We start from the raw sequence: 22,659 nt of genomic DNA on the forward strand, positions 1-22,659 counted from the left end.
GGAGTAGGGGGCCAGAGCATGACCTGTTGCTTGGACAGTGGGGTCCAGAATGCCAGGTGAGCCTTCTAAGTTGAAAGGGAGAAACCACTGCCATCTAGTAGCCTCAGGTCCCTGGGCTGTGGAGACCCAGTGTTTGCTGGGGCAGGAACAGCAGGATCCCCGAGGCCTGGTTTACTCCATCTCCCCTGAGCTGGCCCAAACCTGGCCAGCAGAGCCACCTAGGGGCTAGGGGAAGGATGACAGAACCTTAGGTCCACAGGGATGGTGCTGAGCTCCTCTGGGACAGGGCCGGCCCACCCCTAGCCCGCCCCTCACCTGAGTGCCCATTGGTGGATGCTGAGGCCGCTACCAAATCGCTGCCACAGCTGGGCAGAAAAGGGAGGCCTCTGGCCAGAGACTTTTAGAGAAACTTTCTAGATGAGTACATCTGGCTGGCTGCCCCGCCTTGGCCTGGGCTACACATCAGGACTGCCCAGCCCTGAACTAGAGTCCAGCAAAAGGGGGGGGGGGGACTCCAACTGAGGGACCAGCTAGGCCAGCTGGATGTGGGTCTTTGCCCCCCCTCCTGAAATCTGCATCTCTTTCAAAGCCCTGGTGCCAGAGCCCAGAAAACTTGGCCAGGGTGAAGGCAGTAAAGGGGGAGGAGCTGGAGCAGGAGCCTCCCCAGCAGTGGTGGGAACTTACCTGCCCGCCCCCAACACACACACACTGTCCTGGGGCCAGATCCTGTAGTTCATTCTGCACTGGCGGTAACTTTGCCATTCAGCTGTGGGGGGGCGGTTCTGGCATCAGGGAGAATTAAGAGGTGATTGATTCTGTTCAGTTAAAAAGACCAAAAACTTTATTTAATTTTCAGGGAAATACAAGAAGATGCATGTAAACATAAACAAAATACAAAACAAAACAACCCAAATCTTACAGTCTAGAAGCATGCCAAGACAGAGTATTTCTGCAGAGAGTCCCATCCAAGTGATGAAGGACACCTGGAAAGTGGCAGGTCAAGGGGCAGGGTCCCTTCCACAAGGACACCGCTTTTTTGTGATGAGAACAATTAAAAACAAAACCCATGATTAAAAATATTAGAAACATGGAAAGAGTTTAGCACCACCATGGATCCTGGGAATTTTTTAGCACTCAAGGTTGACCGTACTGAATTCAGTGTCCTTTCCTTCAGTTTCTCTGCTGAGGGGGCGAGGGAACCACCTCCTCCTGACCCCCAGAGCCCAGCAGGAGCTGGGAGGGGTCAGTGGACACTAGGGGAAGGCCCCAGAGTTCTGGGGCCCAGAGACATCCAGCAGTTCACATGCAGCCATGCAACCCACACCCCGGGGGCCTGCCACCCACACCCACACCTGGCGGATGCCGCCCTCCTGCGTACTCCGTGAGCAGACCAGGTGCAGATTCAAGAATGGTGGCTCTGTTTACCTTCCTTTCTCTGAAATAAACACTTACGAGCAGTGTGCCTTGGCGATGGGCCACTAAAAACCAAAGGGCGTGCTCGCGGATGAGTGCGCATCGGACCCCTCTTCTAAGTCCCTCCAGTGGGGCGGGCTCAGCAAACTGGAAAACCACAGGCACCATCAGGGATACTCGAGAATAACCCCGGGGTCCAACCCCAAGGCTCCAGTTCGGGGGTGGCGAGTCCTGACTGTGTGGCCCGTTGGGTCACTAGTCTCCACTTCAAGCAGTTTGAGCGACTAGCTCTGGACTGGACAAAGGAAGGTGGGCAGAACCAGTTGGGGACTTGGGAGATGGATGAATATGCTGGGGCCAGGGCCCCCAAACTCAAATACGATTTGTTGCTGGTGACCTCCCCTCTCCACTAAGCAATGCAGCGGCCATTCGTTGAGAAACAGACGTAGAGGCGCTGTTTCCTCCGGCGGCTCTGACGGCCCAGTCCTGAGGCCTTCCCCACCTGCTCTGGCTGGGCCCTTGGGTGTTGAATCACTGCATTCCCTCCTTACCTGCTCTCTCCTTCCTGGAACATTCAGAATCAGCTGCTTCCTTCTTTAATAAAGACAAAACTCCCGACTCCAAACCCTCTCTCAGCCTTCTCACACTTCCCTCTCTGCCTACAAGACGTCCTCTTCCGGAGCTGCCTTCCCAGGGGAAGGACGGGAGTCCCAAACATGCCACACGTGCACTTACTCATCTTGCCGACGTGCCTCTCGCTCACTTCCAACGTGCTCGATCCATCCTTTTGCTTTAAAACAATCCTTCCTTTCTCTCTCACCTCCTAAAGTCCAGCCCCATTAGCCAGATGGAACTGGGGGCAAAGGAGGGACCTTTAGCACAGGGACCTGTTCTCTAAGGCCACTAAGTTCTAGGGCTGGGATGGGAGAGGGGGCTGATTGTCAAGGTCAAGTGCAAACTTAAGATTACAAAGATAGGATTGGGGTGGGGTGGGGTGGGTATCAGCCTTACAGGTGGGTTGGGATCAGGCTTTGGAAGGTAGAGCCCTCTGCCCAGTGTGTAAGCGCCAACGGGCCCAGTTTCTTGTCTGGGAGCCCAGGTGCACAGGACAAAACTGGAGGAAAGCCAACATCAGTGGGACTTTTTCCTGAAATGAGGCAGTAGGTCACTGACCCCACCCTTCTCTGATCATGGAGCATGAGAGTCAGAGAGGCTACCCCACACAGGGATCAAGATTTAGGCAAAAATCTCAGTAAGGTCGAGGGGGACCCCTCCACACTGTTCCCATGGTATCAGACGGCCCGAAGTCTGGACTGGGGTGCTGATGTCCATGCACGGCTGCCTGCTGCACGCAGGGCGAGCCGGTTCCCACCCTGCACAGCCTGCCCACCCTCAGAAACACAGGCACTGGGGGCTGGCAGCTCCTTCATTACAGGGGCTTCCCCAGGGTTGGCGCACATGGCAGTTGGTGGGAGCTGGGCTGCTGCCCAACAGCCCTGCAGGTGGTGGTCCAAAAGACGCACCGTGGTGCTCCCACGCCCCACGGCGTCTCTCCCACACCTTCAAGTGGGAGCTGGGACGATGTCCTAGGCTGCTTCTGCTAGATCTGTTAATGCCAGTGTGAAGTTTCCAACTAAATACTTAATAAAATAATTACAAAAAGTAAAAAATAAAAGACACATTGCACTCTCCAGCCAGAATTGTGTGTGTGTGAAGAACACACACTTGCTGCCAGAAGCTGTGAGTCCTGGGGGGCCTGCCCAATGCCAAGGACGTGTACAATGGAGACAGCTTGCCTGGTGTTCTGCTTCTCTAACCCCATTTCATTTAGTTCAAGTGGGAAATTATCAACACTCACACGTGTGTGCACGCACACACACAAACACAATTTCTCAACAGCACGCGGCCCTCAAAAAAGTGAGGGAATCTTAACTCTTTAGCTACGTAGATGGTTCTCTTTCGAGAGAGCTCTGTGTCAAGACTCTTCAGAGGCTGTACACAGATGCACACACTCCACAGAGAGACACCCACGCGTGGGGCCACAGTCCCACTTAGCACGTAGTCCACGTCTGTACGGAAGTTCACCAAACAGAAAGGACGGAGCACGGTCCTGGAGCAGGAGGGGACAAGCAAGCGAGGGTGTCCTCCACAGCTGAGGAGCAGCGCTCCGAGGGCTCGCACCCAGGGGCTTCCCATCCTGCTGCTTTCTCTGCCTGTGCCAAGTTAGGAGGGGGCCGCTTTGGTACCTGTTGTGGACAGTTCTGTCCACAGAGACATGAGTAGGCCCCTTGGATGCTTCTCTGAGACCCTCTGGGGACTGGGGGCGTTGAGCAGAGGCGGGGCTCACTCCTCGGCCGAAGTCATTGAGATGAATGGGTGGCCCGGGCTTAGCACCAGGCCCAGCTGCAGGCCTGTGGGAATTGGCATCTCACTGGGATTTATCTCACAGGGCTGAAGGCACCTGCCTTCCCCAGAAAGATCTGATTACATCTAGGGTTCCTGCCCATGAACTGAACTTGAGGTTACATAGTTTTAGAAAGACTCAAACATACATCCAAAGGATCATGGCCCAAACATCAGGAGACGGGGTGAGAGAGGGCTGCTGAGAGTGTTTTAGGACAGGTCTTTCTGAGCAGCTGGCTGGCAAACGGAAATGAAAACAAGGAACAGTTTCTGGATGCCCTTGCTCTGCTCTGCGGGCTGGGTCCCCCAGAGGTCGAGAGCCCCATGCTACTTCCCTGAATCCCTTTCTTCTGGGTGGATGACACCCAACAGAAAAAGGGGCTGCCTGCTGGTGGGGACCCCTGCCACCTTGCCAGGGAAGCAGAGCAGGAGGGGAAAAAGATCACTACCCACAAGGCTGCTTGTCTGTTCCACAGCTCTGACTCCTCCCAGCAGCCCCGCCTCCTCCTACCGACAGAGGCCACTGGACCTCCGGCCCCCATCCCCACAGGCCCTGGCATCCCTCTTGATAATATTGCACGTTTCCTGTCTCTCAGATTGTTTTCATTTTCGACTGAGAATGCAAAGTATTTGGAGGAACTAGGGGAAGTGAGTAACCTTAAAGAAATAATATATTAGTTAAATACAAAAAAAGTAGGGGTTACCTTATCTTTTCCCCCCTTAGAAACAAAACAAACTACCAAAACCAAAGTCTAACTTAAATAGTTCTACACCTATTCTGCAAATACTAGTAATATGAAAATAATGCTTGACCAAAATTCCCTTGTCTTTTTTCCTTAGATGATAAGAGTAGTAACATGCCTTGCTGAGGAAAGCGATGGATAAATGCCAGTAAAATACTCTGCTCTAACATCTGAAAGTGATTAAAATGATTCTATATAATGCCTTCGTCAAGATGGAGGGTTGAGGAGGAGCAAAGAGGCGGTTGGGGCCAGGCTGGGGGTGGACGGGCCGAGGGCTGGCGAGGCAGGGCCCCACCACAGCTAGGAGCAGATGGCACACCTGCTGCGGAGGGTCCCCCCTCCCAGCTCCCTCCCGCCACCTCCGTGGTCCCTTGGCGGAGTGGAGATGGCATGGCGGGGCCAGGAAGCCCAGCCAGGCCCACTGTTACAAAGTGGCAGAGAGATGAAGACATTGTTTTCCCCTTGTAATGAAAGAAAAAGTCTCTCAACGGAAAGAAAAAGCACCAATGCTGCATCTTCAGGCATTATATAAACCTCAATAATGACCTCAGAAGGGCTCATTATGATTAAAGTTGCAGTATACAGCCATACAATGTCATTTCACATTTTCAATCGCAACTAATGGAAAACTAGGTTTGGACACTGCTGAGATTTCATTTTTCTTTTTCCTTTTTGAGTCCGATCTGGTTTTCCTCCAGATGGGTCAGAGCCACAGGCCCCTCCCTCCTCCACCTGCCACTAGCAGTACCCTCCAACATCACAAAGCAGCTCAGTAGCTCTAGGGAAAGGCCCTCTTGCCCTGGGGAGGGCTCGGCGTCCAGGGGCACAAGGCCTGGCATCGCCTGGCCATGTCTGAGAGGGACTGGCATGCACCCTTTTTGCTTCAAGTATTAATATTCTCTTTCCGTTTGCAGGGTTTGTGCTGTGCTGTGTACTAGGGGGCGATGGTGAGGGGCGAGGGGCAAAGATGGGGCATGGCAATCCCTGTTCACTGCCCAAATCTACACGCTGCCACCAGGTGGCAGCATTCCCCACGTTTCCTGGATGCCTGAGCAACTCCCAGCCATCCTTAGGGCTGGGTGCCACAATGTAAACACGATGACCACACAATAAACTCTAATGGGGGTGGGTAGGAGTGCAAGCACTGATGCAGTGGGGGGGGGGGGGGGGGGTCCTGCCATCCAACTTAGCTATGTGATTTTGGGAAAGTCATTTCCTGTCCTCGGGCTGCAGTGACAGGAAGGGATGGGATGGCGTGACCTACGAGGTCACTTTTCATGACCATCACTTAGAGCACTGGGGATCAAGGAGAGAAGGTCCTGGGGGGCGTGGAACTGGGGGAACGTGGGCCCTGCTGGTGGTGGAGAGCCCCGCAGGGCAGTGCAGGCAGTGAGGAAGGGCAGGGAAAGACAGGCGCTGGGGAGCGCTGTGGTCCAGTCTGACTGAGATGCTCTGTGCTTGGCAGAGGCGCCCTGCCTGCCTTCCTGGCCTGGCCGTCGCGATGCTGATGGAACTGGCTCAGTGCAGACGTCTGGGGAGTGAGGCCGGCCGCTGGGGCCTCGCCCTGGGAGACAGCTCCGTGGAAGGTCCTTTCACCCGACAGTCACTCTACTTTTAAATTTTATTTTAAATAATCATAAATTACTTTTTTTCTTTTAATAAATATGTGCTGCTTAAAAATGAGAAAAGTATATACTGCATCTTTAAGTAATGCACTTTGCTCTCTGGGTTTCTTTCCATTCTACCTTATTAAAGTGCATTAATTAAAAAAATAATGAACCACTTCTTTATCATTATTGTTCAAAGAAGTCCAAATAATATTAATATGAAGACACTACACCACTACTATTAGTACTGCAGTCTAGCAGATTAACTCAACATCCTGCTCTATATAATACTGTCCAGCAGAAGAAAATAACTAATTTCGATTTAAAATCACAAACAAAAGGAAACAAAATCTCACCACGGCCGTTTAACAAAGAACACGAGCAGTCTGCTGTAGCTGCCGGGCATCAGTGTAGAGGATGGAGGAGGGCTGGGGGGGTCCCAGGCAAGGCCTCGGGGGTCGGGAGGGGGCGGATGGGATTCTGAAGGCATGAGGCGCTGGGCCCCATGCTCGTCTTCAGGCAACGTGGACTTCCTGGGTGGGAAGCAGGGGTGGAGAGAGGGCCTTTCCTCCTCTGCGGGAAACACCAGCCCTGAGCCCAGGATTCTGGCAGCTGAATCGTGGCTGTGAGGCCTGATCTGTCCGAAATTAAAGGCACGTGCGGAGATCCACTCCCAGCAAAGGGTGAGTCCTTGGGAAGCCGCTTCGGCTTCTGGAGGGTCCCCTTGGGAACATCAACAATTGCAAGACCCAAAGTTGGCAGGGACTCGATTCTCTTACTTCTATCTTTCCGGGGGCACTGCCCCTTGGGAAGACCAGGTCAGCTTCTGGCCCCGGGTTCTCCTTCTCTCCTTGGGTAACTGCGGCATCACTTGCAGGCTGGGGGGGGGGGTGGCTGGTGGTGTGTGCTCCAGTCTCGCCCAAGTTGCCCAGCTGGGGTCCCCTCAGACCAGGAGTGGGACGATGGCCGCTTCTCCATAGTTTGCATGTAAGGCTTTCGGTCCTGCCCAAGCGGGACAATGTACACAGAACAGCAGTCACCCAGGGGCCTGAGAGCCACCTTTTCTCCTGAATAAGCCCCTCCTCCCTCCTGGGGTTGGGCTTCAGGTGTCTGGGGCCCGGGGCTTCTCCAGCCCCCAGTGCCTCCAGCAAACGCCGAGCTCCAGAACTGTCCACACAGTGGAAACCAAATGAAATGACTCCAGGGAAGCATGTCAAACACGACCGAACAACCTCCCTGCGAGAGCACCGCAGGGAAGGCCGTCCATTACCCTCCCGTGAGGCCGACCGTCCCTAGGCCCCCAAACAACCCCTAAAATAAGAACAAAACCCAAGGCCCAACATAAAAGCCCCGAATCAATAAACCTCTCCCAAAACATGCACAAGAGCTGTGCACCCAGAAATGTCCAAAATGAAGTCCATGCAGACTGGGAGGAGACCCATGGTGCTGCCCATCCCCTGTAGACCGGGCCCAGTCGCCCACGGTGCCCTGGGCAGCGTGGGCTCTCTGCTCACGGTCAGTGATGGCTAAGAAAGGTGGTCCCTGCTGGCGCCTGGGGAACTGCTTTTTCTTCGACAGACAGACACTGGCAGTGGCCTGGCCAGGGAGGGGCAGGTTGAGCTCACAGGACGTGCATCCAAGCCCCAAAGCCAGTGGAGTCCAAGCCCGGACCACCCATGCTGGGTGTTGGCGGCCCCTGGGCAACCGGCACAATTCACAATGACAGGTGAGGACGATACGAGGGCCACCTCTGGTGACAAGGTGCCGGCAACTGGAACTGGGCTACGCCAGGACAGGGCACGGAGGCCCCTTCAACCACATCTTCCCCAGACCTGCAGCCACGACACAGCTGGGGCCTCTCACAGCGTCCATCCCCAACGGCACTGAGCCCGCCAGCAAAGTCCCAATGGTGCATGCATGGGGCTCAGCTGTCTCACCTCCGGTCCCAGGCCTCCCGCTGAAGGTGGGCCACCACCAGACCTTACCTTCTGGCTGAGGGACAGCCCAGAGGGCAGTGTCCTTGAGGTCATCCCTTCTGCAGGGTTTAATGTAGCCCTCCCCCCACCCCCTCCCATTTTCCCTTTCCCCATTGAGTTCGTTTCACCCCTCATCCACCCTCAGGCTGAAAGGATCCACGCCCCCGTTAGTTCTTTTTCTCCAGGTAGTTGGAGGGCACCCAGCCTTTGAAGGGCCTCGCCCCGTCCAGGATCTGGCAGTACCACCAGCCGTTGGGGTTCCTCTCCAGGACCTCCATGGACACGCCCTCCTGGAAGCCCGCCGTCTCCTCGTCCCCCTCATAGTCCGCGATTGAGACATACACGTCTTTGAGATTGTTGTGGATGAACTGGGACTTCTCGATGGGCTTGGGGCGCACCGGGGACACGGGGATGCCATTGCGCCGGGCGGGCAGCAGAGGTGAGTCTGAGCCCTGGCTGGCGGCCCGCTCGGGCAGGCGGCCCTTGGCCTCTGCGGCGGCCGAGCGGGCGGTACTGAAGGAGGAGTTCCGACGCACGCCTCGGAGGCCATCGCTGGCCGTGAGTGACTCGTTCCTCCGAAGGGCGCAGGACAGGTTGTTGTCCTTGGGTGGTGGGGACACGAATACCGACTGGGGCCTCACTGCCACCTGCCGAACACCATTCCTCATTTTCACCGCCCCAGCACCGGAAGTCTTGCTGAAGCCCCCAGGGGGCTTGGAGGGGATGGGGGGCGTGGCCCGCTTGCTCTGGTTGACGGTGTTCAGCGCTTGGACCCGCTTCTCGATCTTTTCCAGGCTGTCTGACTTGCCCTCCTGCTTGCCCCTGGCGGTCACTGCGTCTGGCTCTTTGCCAGTGGGGTCCTGCGGCTCGTTCTCACCCAGCACCAAATAATGGGAAGGGGCCCAGCCCTCCAGCTCCCCAAACCTCACATACCACCAGCCGCTTTCCAACTTCTCAAGCACCCGCACCTCCACGCCTGCAGGGAAACTGATCTCCGAGTCCTGGACCTTCTGGTAGGCACTGCAAGTCGTGTAGGAGGTGGCCTGCCCTTCCTGCCCCTTCTTGGTGGGACACGGGGACGTGGCAGCTGGGAGGGTGATGATGTCAGCTGAGCCTCTCCTAGACCCCTCGTTGGGACCCTCGGAGGCCGTCTGGGGGGGCAGCTCTGAATCCTCACTCTTGGAGCCCTTGAGACCTCCCCGGAGTTGGCCTGTGGGTCTCAGCTGGCGCCGTAAAGTGCTGATGTCCATCTTCTCTTGGCTCTGGGACTCCGCTCTGTTCAAGAATGGCTTGGGCCGGACCGATGGCTTGGCCCGAGCACAGGAGGTCAGTCCTGCCTTCAGGTCAGCGTCCTTCTTCACCCCGACCTTGGGCGTGCCACGGATGCCTGCGTCCGAGGCAGAACGGGGCTTCAGGTCGCCGCTGTGCTTGGACAAGGAGGATGAGGAGGAGGAGGAGGAGCAGGTGGTGTTGATGGTGACGGACGAGGAGAAGGAGGCAGAGGAGTGGGTCTTCCCCAGCTCTGCCTGGGCGTTCTTCTCGGCCTTGAGCTTCAGGAGCGAGGAGGACTTGGGGGAGTCTGATCTGGGGGAGTTTTTCCTGGCAAGGGACAGCGGGGAGTCTCCCGGGGAGTCGCTGTCCCGGGAGGAGCGTCCGGCCGACAGGGTGTCCTCGGCACATGGCCGGAAGCCCTCATTCTCGTAGATGGTCTCCTCTTCTGGGGCCACATCCTCCGAAGATCCGCCGACCTTGAAGCGGGCCCGCTGCAGGGAGGAGGCTGGTGAGGGCCTGCGGGGCTGGGTTGGCCGCTTGTCCCCCAAGCCTTTGTCCTCTGCGGGCTCCTCACTCGGCTCTGGCTCTGAGTCAAAGCCAAAGGCAGGGATGTCATACTCAGGCTCCTCGTACTTGAGCTTCAGTGGGGAGCCCTGGTTCTCGCTAGTGCCTGCCGGACCCTCTTCAGCCTCCTTGGGCTTGCTGGGGGGCGCTGGTGGGGGTACCTTAGGCCGGGTCAGTGTGCTCGTACGGCGGCTCAGGTTGGGCTTCTTGCGCTTGTCGATGTAGGACGCGGGGGCCCAGCCCTCCTTCTCACCAATCTGCACGTACCACCAGCCACCCGAGTTCTTGTCGATGACCTGGGGGAAGGGATGGACAGGCCAGTGAGTGGGGAGGATTGCTCAGACCCTGTGATGTGCCAGGCTACGGGCTTCGTATTCTGGCTCTAGGAGACATTATCTCCATTTACAGATGAGCAGACTGAGTAAGTGGCCCAGGACCCCATGCAGTAGGTGATGGGCTGGAATCAAACCCAGTTCTCTAGCATCTCCACTAAAATAGTGGGGCTCCCACTATTCAAGTCCCCCTCCCCTAGCCCTCCAAGCCTCTGTCAACATTCCAGTCCAGCTGGCCTCCTCGCTGACCACTGCTTCTCCCCCTAAGCTGCTGCACTTAGAAGACACACTGTTCCCAGTCCCCACTGGACCCAACTTGCCAAGGACCTACATGTATAAAAAAACTGCCATTCCACCACTCCCATCTTCTTCCCACCTCCAATATCACGAGGTCGTCCCCTGGTGACCCTGGAAAGGGTTTGTCAGGTCAGAAGAGAATGTGAAGATGCAGGTGAGTTGAACGGGGAGACGTGGCCTGACTGAGGCCACAGCCTCCCTACACAGACCTACTCTCTGTGCCCACTTTGCCCACTGCCTGTGGAATCCCACTAACCGAAAAGATTTCCTTGGGTTGAATGGTTTTCCTGTGGGCAGGATGAGGGGCTGCCAGTCATTTCCATGTTAGTATAAACTAGTTCAAGGAGCTCCTCTCTTTTTTAAAATTTTTATTTTTTAAAAGATTTTGTTATTTATTTAGAGAGAGAGGAAGGTGGGGAGAAAGAGAGGGAGAGAAAACCTGTAGGAGCTCCTCTCTTAATGGCTATTTAAGACAGGCTGAAGGTCAGGGGTGAAGTAACTGGTTGTGCTGGGGTTCATTTGGATCGGAGAACACAAAAGGAAGGTTGTGTGGTGGACGCCCCAGAGAAGAGGTCCTGGGGAGAGGAAGGAGAAGCACGGAAACACTGGCCCTGGGGAACAGGGCAAGGAAGAGAGGGTGGAGGCTGCCAAAGGCAAGCTCGGCCTAAGGCCAGACTGCCACCGAAACAAGGAGGGATTCTTCTCGTCTCTTTCTCACTCTGTTCTCTCCTTCACCCTTGCCCGCCCCTATACCTAAACGTCAAGCTTAGGTTATCCTAAGTATGATAGTTCTGTGACGTTACCAGCTTCGTAGGTCCTTCCAAAAAACTAAACACCAACGAGAGAATGATTTCCCTGGGAAGTTTAGTTCCTAGTTCCAGGCCTGTGATTTAAAACATTCACAGTGGGGATATCACCTCTTCAATGGGTTAATCTCCTCACAGTTTTATCTGAATTAATTGGATTTTACTCCATTACTACACAAAGCCACTCGAGAGAAACAACAGAATCACAGACCTTCTCTGTCCCCTGGAATGCCATGTTCAACACCGACTACAAAGCAGTTTCATAAATGTCAGGAGACAGGCCAGGAGGGGCCACCCCAGGGCACGCCCCCCCCCCAGTTTGCAGAACATAACCAAAGCCTGTGGGGGAGGAGCGGTGACATTGGGTACCAGAAGTGCCTGTGGTGCAGACGTGGCCAGAACCCGGCCCCCGGCATCTTGCTTCAGCAGCCTGGACCACGTTCTCCCAGCAATGGCACTCCCTAACGCACAGCCCCCCAAGGGGCTCCTGGGAGAGACAGTGTGCCGGGGCCAACTGGGACCGGGCCGTGCTGCCCAATCTAGTCCCCTTTCAGAGATGCACAGTGACAGTGACAGCCCCATATCATAGGCTCTGAGAAGTTCTGCAATTAAAACAACAAAACTGGTTGAATTTTGTTGAACCCACTGTCCTCCAAACTCACCCAACCACGGAAGCCCTTTGTCTCACAGCACACCCATCACTAGCTCCTGTAATTTGCTTTGGGAAGAGCTGCTTGCAAAGGAAGCACCAGGAGCACCAGGTGGAAACGTGAGTCCTGGGCTCCAGCCCTGACTGCGCTTCTTACCAGCTTCATGGGTCTTGTTTCTGTGCTGCTCTTGCTTGCCCCTCAGGAATGGTGCCAGCAAGACACAAAAGAGAAACGCAGCAGGTCTTTGACCAGTTGAAACCCTCAGCCTCCTGAGTGAAAACCCTCAGCCTCCTGGCCCAAGGCTCACCTCTGCCTTCTGTCCACCCCGAAAGCTGATCCCGTCAGAAATGCAGGACTGGAATTCGGCAATGGTGTAGTACTCCACCTCAACAGAAGGGGGCTCTGGTGGCTTCGGCAGCTGGAACCCCTGCAGCAGAGAAGGACTCAGTGAGCAAAACCCAGGACCTGATCATAACAGTAACAGCAGGGAGCACGGCAGTAACCCCAGCCAGACAGCAGCTGACCTGAGGACGTACCTATCACCTGAGTCACTCTCCTTCCTAGGATTCACTTGCACTGTGTCTGAGCCTTCAAAATGATCACTCAGTAACATCAATTCCCGCCCTTTCTCTCTGGAGGTTCAGTCTCCTGAAGCCTCAACAGCTAGGTACCAAAACGAAAACAAAAACCCAGAGAAGGCGTTGTAACAAAGTCTGTGCACACACTGCCTGGTGGGGGAGGACAGTCGCTTCCTTAAGTCTAAGGGAGAAGGCTGCAGGGGTGACATTCGGCTGTAGGGGCAGAGCTAGGGGACACAGCCACTGCTACGGGCGGGGTGCAGGGTGAGGAGAGCCCTTGGCCGGTCATCACAATGCTGCCAAACATCGGCAAGCACTGAATAAAGCCCAGGGCCCGCTGCCCTGCAGACGGTGGCACACGGGGGGCGACCTGTTTTTCAGATGCTGACCTGTGAATACCTAGACAACGTTTGAGGACATTTAGAATTTGGCCTGTGACTTGTGAGACTCATTCATTTATTTTATAAACATTTGCTCTGTGTCGACTGGGTGCTGGACGATGGTCTAAGGCACCAGGCGTCCTAAAGAACGACCCCTGAGCTGATCAGATATTCTAGCTCACCCGTCCTCTATTCCGGTCACGAGTTGCTTGGTGCCTCCCCATTACTCCCAGTGCGTCCTGGTATCACACAAAGGGGTTAAAACAGAACATTTTTTGAGTGAAGATGGGTGAGTGGGAGACTAGGGAGGGGGAAGTGGCCGTGTTGTGACATAAGACCTGGAAAGACCTCTCCTTGCAGCTGGGCACACGTGAGCGTCAGTCCCAGCTCAGCCATGCACCAGCTGCAGGGCCTTGACCTTCTCTCAGCCTCAGTTCCTTCATCAATAAACCGGAATGAAGGTGGGGCCATTGAGAGGATTACTGAGATAATGTAAATACAAACTTCTGGCCCAACCCGAAGGGCCCCGGGAAGAGAGAAGCCAAAGGTCAACACCACCCTGTCCCCTGCACCCTCCTCCCTTTGCCCTTCCAGGCAAGTCCTGATCCAGGGGCAACAGCTCAGCTGCCTGGGGTCAGAGTGAAAAGAGGCTGGGAAGAAGCTGGTTTTGAAGGAACTGGGTAGGACTCAGTCAACGTTCCCTGCCCTGCTGCCCGGCCCTGCGGCCGTGCATGTGAGCACATGTGGCCCCGGCCCCAGCCCAGCCCAGACCCCTGGCCAAGTGGGATTCAGCCGGGCCTCGCTGGAAACAGCAGCTCTGCCTCCGCAAGACCTGCATTTGGTAAGTGTGGAAGGAATTACCCCATTCTTGCCAAAATCAAGTCTGCCTGAAAGTAATTAGCTGGGGCTGAGAGCAAAGGCAGGGAAGAAGTTGCTGTTTAGCCACATACACCACCAGGGAAAAGGGAGCTAGAAAGCCCACGGGGGCCGACGGCCAGGGCGAGCTCGGGCTCATCTCCTCGGCCACCTCTTCAATAATCCCGTCTGCCGAAGGCCCGCTGCTCCAGGAACTGCTGCCCTGCCGTGGGCGGAGGTCACTGATCACAGTAACCCTTGCTGTTCGCCCAGGTGTGACTTCAGAAGTCTGTTTCCGTGCAGCTGTCGCAGGTAGTGCTTCCGACAGTGACAGCTGGCACAGGAAGTGGAAACCTGACTGCCAGCCTGCAGCACACATCGGCTCATTTCATCCTCACAGCAGCCCCAGCAGACGCCCGGTACCATCCCCATCCTACAGATGAGGACACTGAGGCTTGTGGCGAGTACGCAACTTGCCCTGTTGCTAAGTGTCAGGAGTGGAATGTGAGTCTATGTCTGGCAGACTTGAAGCCCCCTTTTTTCCACTGTACCCCACTGCCCTTGATAACATCCTCTGTTCTAGGGCTCTCAGTCCGCCACCAGCATGGCTGCTGGCCCGAGCCCAGCACCCTGAATGCCCATCAGCCTCCTCAACAGTCTGGATGCCAGGAATCCCCACCCACAGAAGCAAGGCCCCCAGCAGCACTGAGCATCTGTAAGCTCCAGCACAAACCCGTCCTGGTGATTGACGCCAACCCCCCTCCAACTCCTGGAGGGTGCTCACTGGTCTGCCCTCCACTCTCCCGCCTCTGGCCTCCACCACCTCCATCCGGCACTCCCTAGCAAGGAAGGCAAAGCTGAGAGGTGTCCAGGCTCACAGGGACAGCTACATTTCAAGCCCCTGGCAATGCCCTGGCCGGACACTCTCGCGGGCCAGTCTAAATGTTTATGTCTGCCAGTGCAGTGGCCGGGATGGATTTATTTAGCTTTGGAGTGCAGAGCGTTTTCAATTATAAACTGTCCAGCTGGTCCCCCACAAAAGGCTGGGATCTGCAAGCTTTCCTCTCTGCCCACAGCCCCACACGGCTGGAAGGGACCAATAGGCTCTGCGGTGAGAGAGCCAATTAATGGGGGCCACTAGAAACAGCGCACCCCCAGAAAAGGAACAAAACAGGGAGAAGAGATAGGCACACATACCAGGCTGGATTCTCGGCGAGGTGGAGGCCTCGTCCTGAGGTTCGGGGAGCCTAGAAGAAGGAACATGGCTTAGAAAACACCAGCCAGACACCGGGCAACACGGCCTGCCCCTGCCTTCCCGCGGTGCGACCGCCTCCTGATCCCACCCCACACTCATGAAGAGCCCACCCTCTCGGTCACACAGGCACTGTGGTCAGGCTGCCTCGGCAGGAAAGCCCCGAGCTCCTGGCTGCGCTGCCTATGCTTCCGGGGGTGGGGGGCCTCTGCAACAGCGTGGGCATTGCAAAACGGACCGACACGGGGGAGGCATTTTTTAGGAGAAAGGGAATACAGCTCTATCAAAGTACTGGGTTGGCCAAAAATTTTGTTCGTTTTTTCTCCAAAAGATGGCTCTGGTAGTGCTTAGCCATCTTTAACTTCATTTGAAACAATTTTGTTAGACTGTATTATGACAGCTGTCACATCAGCATGCACTTAAAAAAACTTATCAAAATTGGTGCATTTTTGTGTAGCCATTTTAACACGGAAGATGGGAGAAATTAGGCAACATTTTCAGCCTGTTATGCTTTATTATTTCCAGAAAGGTAAAAATGCAACCGAAACACAGAAAAAGATTTGTGCAGCATATGGAGAAGGTGCTGTCACGGATCGAATGTGTCAAAAGTGGTTTGCAAAGTTTCCTGCTGGAGATTTCTCAGTGGCCAGTGCTCCGCAACGGTTGGGTAGACCAGCTGAAGTAGACGGTGATCAAATGGAGACGTTAACTGACCGCCATCAACATTATTCTGTCATACCGCACGGGAGGTAGCCGACGTACTCAGAACATCCAAATCAATAAAGTTATTGGTGAAAATGAAAATATCTTTGATTTTGCAGAACGAACTAAATGAAAATGTTGGCCAACCCAATATATAGATTTTCAAAGCATGGAGCCAAGACCAAGTCTATTTTGTGCTCACGACAAAGTCCTTAGAAACCAGTACAATTCCAGGCAAGAGGAGCGGCCCTCAAAAGATTTCCCTACACAATGGATTACTACTCGGGTGTAAAAAAAAAAAGAAGAAAATTTTACCCTTTGTGACAGTATGGATGGACCTGGAGAACATTAAGCTAAATAAAGTCAGTCAGTCACAGAGAGACAAATAGCACATGACTTCACTCACATGTGGACTCTAATGAACAGACAAGCAAAACAGAGAGTCACAGATGCAGAGCAGGATGACAGCTATGGGGGCTCAGGGGTAGAGGGATTGAGCAAAAAGGAAAAAGGACTCATGGGCATGGACAACAGGGTGGTGATTGCAGGGGGAAGGGGGACCTAAGGGGGATAAATGATAATGGGGAAAATACAATAAGAAAAAAGATTTCCCAACTGCCTGCCTAAAAGATTTCAGGCACAGAGCAACCTTAACCAAGTTTAGAACAAAAACAGCTTTCCTCCAGATTTTAAGGCTGGACACAAACAGAAGCTCATCTCTGGTAATAGAGAACAGTTTAACCCGCAGCCAAAGGCACTGTGAGCCAGAGGTGTGTGGAGACTCAGAGCTCGCCAGAGAGCAGGGTTCTTCCTGGAGGAATGAGGAGGATCCTGAAGAGCAGCCCTAAAGATACGCTTTACAGAGCGGTAAAGCCGCCTCATCCAGACCTTGTAGGCTTCTGGAAATTCATGGAAGGCAATCAGGAAGGTGGGGTAAGGCCCAGGAAGATGCCCCTCTTTGGCAAAGCAGCCTGGCATCTACGGCCCACGTTTCACAGCCCAGGGACCGCGCTTGTCTACAAAGGGAGCATCCCTGGCTCTCCACTAGAGAAGGGAATGCTAGCAGCTTATATACTGATGCGATTTATCTTCAGTCGAGGGCTTGGGAGGAACTGCCTTGTCCACTCCTGTAATTAGCACGACACCAGTCGACAGAGTGAGGCTGGGGTCAGGGGTCCATCTAGCTCTCAGGAAGAAAATGATGTGGGGGTCCCGCATGCCTTTCCAGCTTTCCTTGCACCCCATGCCCACTCTATAAATATCTTTGCAGCAAGGACCCGGGGCTCATCGAGGCTCTTACTGATCTGGGCCCTCTGAGGGGCAATCCTAGCCACGGCCGGGGAGCTCTGGGCCAGCTTGGAGACGGTCCTCTCAGGGACTGCCAGGGCACTGCCGTTGGAGGCGTTGCAGAGGATGGGCAGGCTGATCTCCTTCTTGGCGATGGGGACCTCCGGACCTTCGCCTTCAGCTGGTGGAGTCTCTTTGTCCCCTGATGCCTTTTTGTTCAGCAGGTTGCTAATCTCCATGATGTTCCCAATGATCTCCACTGGGCCCGCCAGGTTCTTCTTCCGTGCTGGCAGGTCTTCCTTGGCCTTCTTCAGGTAGGATGCTGGTGCCCAGCCTTCTTTGCCCAGGTATCTGTGGGGGAGGAGTGGGACATAAGTCACCAGAGCCCTGAAGCCAGCCCTCAAGCCCCGCCCCCAGGCCCAGGGTTCATCTGGCTTCACCCAGCGGAGCCGTTTCAACTGTGTTCAGCAGACACGTTGCAATCCCTCTGCTCCGGGGAGACCTGGAACTGAGGGCAGGTGGAGAAGACACCTAGAACACCATTTCTGACTACCTCCTTGTTCTCTGCCCAATGCCTCCTGGTGGGAATTCCCATACTCTGCAAGTCAGGCGAATGTGGGATGTTCAGGTGAGAAGATTCCTCAAATTTTGGGTCACCCGAAAGATAGCCTTCATAAAAGCCTGCTACCTTGCAATAAGGGGAATTTTGGAGATAAAAAATAAGGTGTCTAGAGCTAAATGTCCTATTGGAAAGAGCGGTATTATCAGAGAGGCAAAGAGGTAGCCCAGGTGAGTTAGAAAACCTGAATTCTGATCTATGGTACCTTGCACAAGTCCCTACCCCAGAGCTAAACTTTTTTCTCTTTGGAAAAATGCATGGATAAAGTAACTGCAAAAATTTATCAGAAGGATGAACACATTGAGACCAACTGGGATGATATCTCTTAAGAAGAGTGACTGAGTGGGGGAAGATCCACACTATGCAGAAGTAGCAGACGGATCAAGTTCATGGAACAAGTCCACAAACAGACGAACGCTAATGAGGACCTTCCTTCCTTTCATTGATGTTTTTTTTTAGAGAGACAAAGGAAGGGCGAGGAAGAAAGAGAGAGACATATAGAGAAATCTATTATTCACCTTAAATACGCATTCATTGGTTGATTCTTGTATGTGCCCTGACTGGGAACCAAACCTACAATCTTGGCGACCCTGGACAACATTCTAACCAACCGAGCTACCTGGGCAGTGCAAATTTAAATTTTTTGAACATTTCAAATTCATGTGGTAAGGATGGATTATTCAGTAATTGATTTGGGGACACCTGATTATCTAGTTAGGAAGAACAAGTGAGACACTGGCCTCATGCCCTATAGTAAAATTAAAAATGCAAGTTGTCAGTATTTGCCTAATCTCAAGGGGTTGAGAAACCTATCTAAATGGGATTCCAAAGGCTGAAACCATACACGAAAAGACTAAAGCACGTGACAGGATAAAATGAAAACCTTTGGGACTGGAAAACAAAACCCGAAAACTCCTAAATGGGAGAAAAGGCGAAACGCCAGGCTGCCTTAATTTACTGCTTGATGACTTCTGAAAACAAGCTGTCCCCTTTTTTCTCAAGTGGTGCTGAGCTTCTACCCAAACCCGCTTCCCAGCCCAGCAGCTGTCACTGCCCCTGAGTTGGTTGTAATGTCCCCGTCTGCTTCCTGGGACACAGCTGGCTCTCTGGAATGGCTCCTCCATGACAGATGTCTGACAGTCCCCTCTCCTGCCTCCCCACCCGACCTTGCTGTGGGGGTCTCATTAGGTGGAAAAAAAGGAATGTGCAAGTTAAAGCTTCTGTCGAGGACGTGTCTCGAGCCTTGCTGGAGGGGCAGGAGAAAGGGCAGGAGAAGGGAGAGGCCGGTGTGGGACCTGGGAGGCAGACATCCGCGAACAGATGATGGAAGTCAGGGAGCTGACAGACAGGCACAGGACTTCGGGGCAGGATGGCAACAACTGGTCGAGATGCCTCCTCTTACAGGAGGCGACCGCCGAGGCTCTGGAAAGCGAAGCAGGTAGCGGGGGTCACACAGCTAGCTGGTGGCGGCATCTGGCTCAGACGCCGGCGCTCCTCCATCTTGGAGAAGGGAGGGTGCGGAACCTGCTGGCGTGGCAAGCACTCTGCTGTGAGAACACTGCTGAGGGTGGGCCGCGGGGCCTTACGGAGTGACAGGCCAGCCGCTGCCCACTTCAGACCCGTGTGTTCCTTCAGTGTTACACGGATAAAATTAGATCCCAGGCGGAGAGAGGCAAGGGAATCGGGAGCGGCTGTGTGTGTCTGGGCCCAGCTCTGCTCACATCTGCTTTCCAGCTCTGGAGCACGGACTGGCGCCAGGGGGAAGCCAACTGGAAGAGGAGAGATGGAGAAAGAGGGAGGGTGTGTGTGTGTGTTGGGGGCGGGGGGAGAAGAAAGACAGGAAATGAGGATCAACACAGAGCCTGGAATGTTGGGAAATGGCACATTTAAGGGGGTGTCTGACAGACTTCTTAAGGTGGAACCTCTCCGGCAGGGTTTTCTCTGCTGAAGCTCCAGCCGGCTCACGGGCTGGGCCCTGGGGACAAGAGGCGACTAGAACCAGCAGCACAAAGTGGCTTTATCGGTCATGTTAGAAAACTTAAAAAAACAAACCAAACACAAAGCCGGCAGCTTTGTAAGATAACCTCCGGGCAAGCGGTGTCGGTGCCCAGCAGCCAGAATGTCCGCGGGCCTCCTATCGGTGCACACGGCTGCTGGGTGTGCGGGCTGGCTCTAGTCCGCACTGCCGCGGGGGTGCGGAGGCCTGGGGCAGTGGCCTTGGGCGGCACACGTCCAGGCACACAGCCCTGACCCACCTAACAGGACAGAAAGAAAGGGACACCTCAGCCCTCCTGACCACATGCATGGGGTTAGGGCAGCTATGTCCTGTCAGGTCACACTAAGGGTCAGTCCCCTGAGGCCAGTGACCCTCGTCCTACCCATCAGCACAGATCACCACTGGCAGCTGGTTGGCCGTGGTCTGAAAAGCCATCTCGTGAGTGCCTGTGTCAACTCAGTCCATGCCTGTCCCCACTGTGGGAGACACAGCTTAGAAGATGCATCCCACCCACAGCGAGTCTAGGGTTCCTGGGTGTGGTGGGCGGGCAAGGTGGTCCCCAAAGCCCACAGATGTGAGACTATCTCTGCCAGGCTGGCTACAGGCAGAGAAGAGAGAAACTGGCAAAACCATCACACCTCTGTGAGTCCCCAAAGAACCAAAACATGTCCTGAGGGCAAGGCTCCCTGAGGGTGATGCTGGCCTTGGAGTCCCAGGGCAGAGGGGACCGAAGGGGCAGGACTTGGTAGGGAGGGGCAAGTGAAGCCCCTGGGGTTTTGTTTCCGGGAGCGTGGGGAAAGCTCCCCACTCCCCTCCCCTCACTTCCCAGTGGGTTTCTCAGCTGGAGAGGGTGATTAGGCCCTGGAGACGGAGGGGCTAGAGAAGAGGCCTGGGCCCAGGCCTCACTTCTCCCTCAGCTGTTGCAACCACGTGAGCCAGCAGAGAGGAACAGCCTGCTGGGGCCTCAGCAATGCCCATGGATGCCGGTGCTCCAGGCAGACTGCGCTGCGGATCACACCAGGCAGCCAAAGCTGGATACAGAAAACCGAACTCAGATGTACTGGACCCTCTTGGCAGTCGTGTGGGAAGGGACTGCACCACCGCCTGCAGGCTGAGCTGGGGCCCCTGTGCCCCGCTGGCCGCAGCTCAGTTCTGCTTTACGGGTCCCAGGGCAGAATCTGCCAGGCGAGCGCTCTCCATTCGAGCCGGTCGGCTGCATGGACTCAGCACAGCCAAGCCCGGGCCATGGGTGCAAAGCTGCCACTGGTGTCCACTCCCCATCTGGCGTCCACCTGCTCTGCTGCTCAGGGCATCTCACTCTCTGCAGGGGCTCCTACCTGATGTACCACCAGCCCTCCAAATTCTTCCTGATCACCTCCACGGTGACGCCCTTCTCAAAGCCAATCTCGTCCTTGCTTTGGCTGGTGTAAGGCTGCACAGTGACATACTTCTCCTCTGTGGGTGGCAGGCAAAGCAAGAAAGCACGATTATTTGAGGTTGGGATGTGGGTCCTCCTTGCTGTCTCTTCCTGTCCCCTGGCACGGCCTTTGCTTAGCTGGTTGCCAAGGGGCACTGGGTTGGCCTCTGGCTTTTCCAGGGAAGGGAAGGAGCCAGGCTTCACTGCTGATCCCAGTGTGTGCCGAAGCCACCAGGTGTTCTGGCAAAACCCTGGGTAACACAGAGGCTCTCCTAGCCCAGTAACAGTAGCCAGGCTGCTGAGATCTGGAGTTCCTAGGACCTCAGAGGCTCCCTGAGCTGAGGGCAGGAGGGCAGGGTTAGGAGGAACCTGCCCCTCCTGGGGCCTGTGTTGGGGAGTCTGAGACCAACCTGGGTGTCCCCTGAACGGGCCACACTTCTGGCTGTGTTCCGGACTTGCTCTCCTAGCCCTTCTCCACCTCAACCCCTTAAATCTTTCCTGTCTGATCTGAATGCCCCAGAGGCCCATCCTCTGTGAAGCCTTACCTGACCACTGATCTGACCATCCACCTAACCACGTAACTTCCCCAAGAGGACTCCAGGGAACACAAGTTCAACGACAGAGCGACAGAGTTTGTGTGTGTCCTGTTAAGATGAAAGTCCCAAAGGCCAGTGAGCAGTGGCAGCACTGGGCCCAGTCCAATCAGGCAGGACCTCCTGGAGCCCCGAGTGAGCCTGTGTGACCATGCGTCATCTGGGGGACAGCATGCTGACCTCACCGCACAGGACAGCAGACCCCTTCGGGGAGCTGCCTGCTCTGGCCTCAGTCTGGCTGTGGGCCTTATCCAGGGTTTCCCGGGCCCTTGGCAAGAGGCGCCTGTGAGAGCTCAGGAAAAGCTCAGGAGGGCGGGCGTGAGGAGGCTGGGCCACATGCACCACCCCTGCTCCCCTCAGCCTCTCCCCTGGCAGGGGCCCTGCTGCCTCCAAGTGGGTCCTGGCTCAGGCTTCCAGGGAGGTGATGCTTCTGTGTCTCCTGGGGGCAGCTCTGCTCATTTCCTGGAAGCCCCTGGACAGCCAGACCCATGGCTAGCTGGCCACAGAAACTCCGCCCTCTCGGTGCAGAGCCTCCCAGGGGAGTGCTCAGGCCCCGGGAGGAAGGGCACGTCCCCACCCTCACCTTCTAGGAGGACAAGGAGCAGCAGAGTATAGGTGGGGAAGGACTGGACACCTGATTACGCCCACTGGAGTGGGCACCCTGAACCTATGCTGTCTTCTCTGGTGGGGGTGCCCCCCCACCCCAACGACACACAGCGGCAACTACAGTGGGCTGTGCTGTACACGGATGAAGGGGCAGTGGGCTGAGCAGGGCGCTGAGGGAGAGGCCTTCTACGAGCTCAGAAGAGCAGGACGCTGGCACAGGGCACCGGGCTCTAAGACGCTTGCCCCTCACCTCCTGGTTCCCAGCTGTGAGAATCACCCTGATCCTCAGCTGGACCATGGTGGGCAGCCTG

General features: G+C 55.2%; 1 protein-coding gene and 1 long non-coding RNA gene across 9 annotated transcripts in view; one reads left to right on the top strand and one right to left on the bottom strand.

Moving 5' to 3' along the window:
* Nucleotides 1-823: 823 nt before the first annotated feature.
* SH3PXD2A (SH3 and PX domains 2A) overlaps nt 824-22,659 on the bottom strand; it is a 222,019-nt gene continuing 200,183 nt past the window's right edge. For all 6 annotated transcript variants that reach the window (XM_053668389.1, XM_053668390.1, XM_037159354.2 and 3 more), the window contains 5 exons: nt 21,070-21,187; nt 17,131-17,468; nt 15,074-15,123; nt 12,371-12,490; nt 824-10,274 (listed from right to left, as the gene is read on the bottom strand). In XM_053668389.1, the coding sequence (XP_053524364.1) occupies nt 8,310-10,274; nt 12,371-12,490; nt 15,074-15,123; nt 17,131-17,468; nt 21,070-21,187 (2,591 nt within the window). In that variant the 3' untranslated portion in view covers nt 824-8,309. The remainder of the gene's footprint in view (nt 10,275-12,370; nt 12,491-15,073; nt 15,124-17,130; nt 17,469-21,069; nt 21,188-22,659) is intronic.
* Nucleotides 13,617-19,218, top strand: LOC119059633 (uncharacterized). 3 transcript variants are annotated; one of them, XR_008392231.1, is made up of 3 exons: nt 13,617-13,862; nt 17,342-17,431; nt 18,024-19,218. It is a non-coding gene; the product is annotated as an uncharacterized LOC119059633 (long non-coding RNA). The 3 variants fall into 3 exon arrangements; XR_005084440.2 differs by lacking the exon at nt 18,024-19,218 and adding an exon at nt 17,586-18,015; XR_008392232.1 differs by lacking the exon at nt 18,024-19,218 and adding an exon at nt 17,589-18,015.

This window comes from Artibeus jamaicensis, unplaced genomic scaffold, assembly GCF_021234435.1.
Source record: "Artibeus jamaicensis isolate MK-2021 breed Jamaican fruit bat unplaced genomic scaffold, CSHL_Jam_final contig_490, whole genome shotgun sequence".
NCBI lineage: Eukaryota > Metazoa > Chordata > Mammalia > Chiroptera > Phyllostomidae > Artibeus > Artibeus jamaicensis.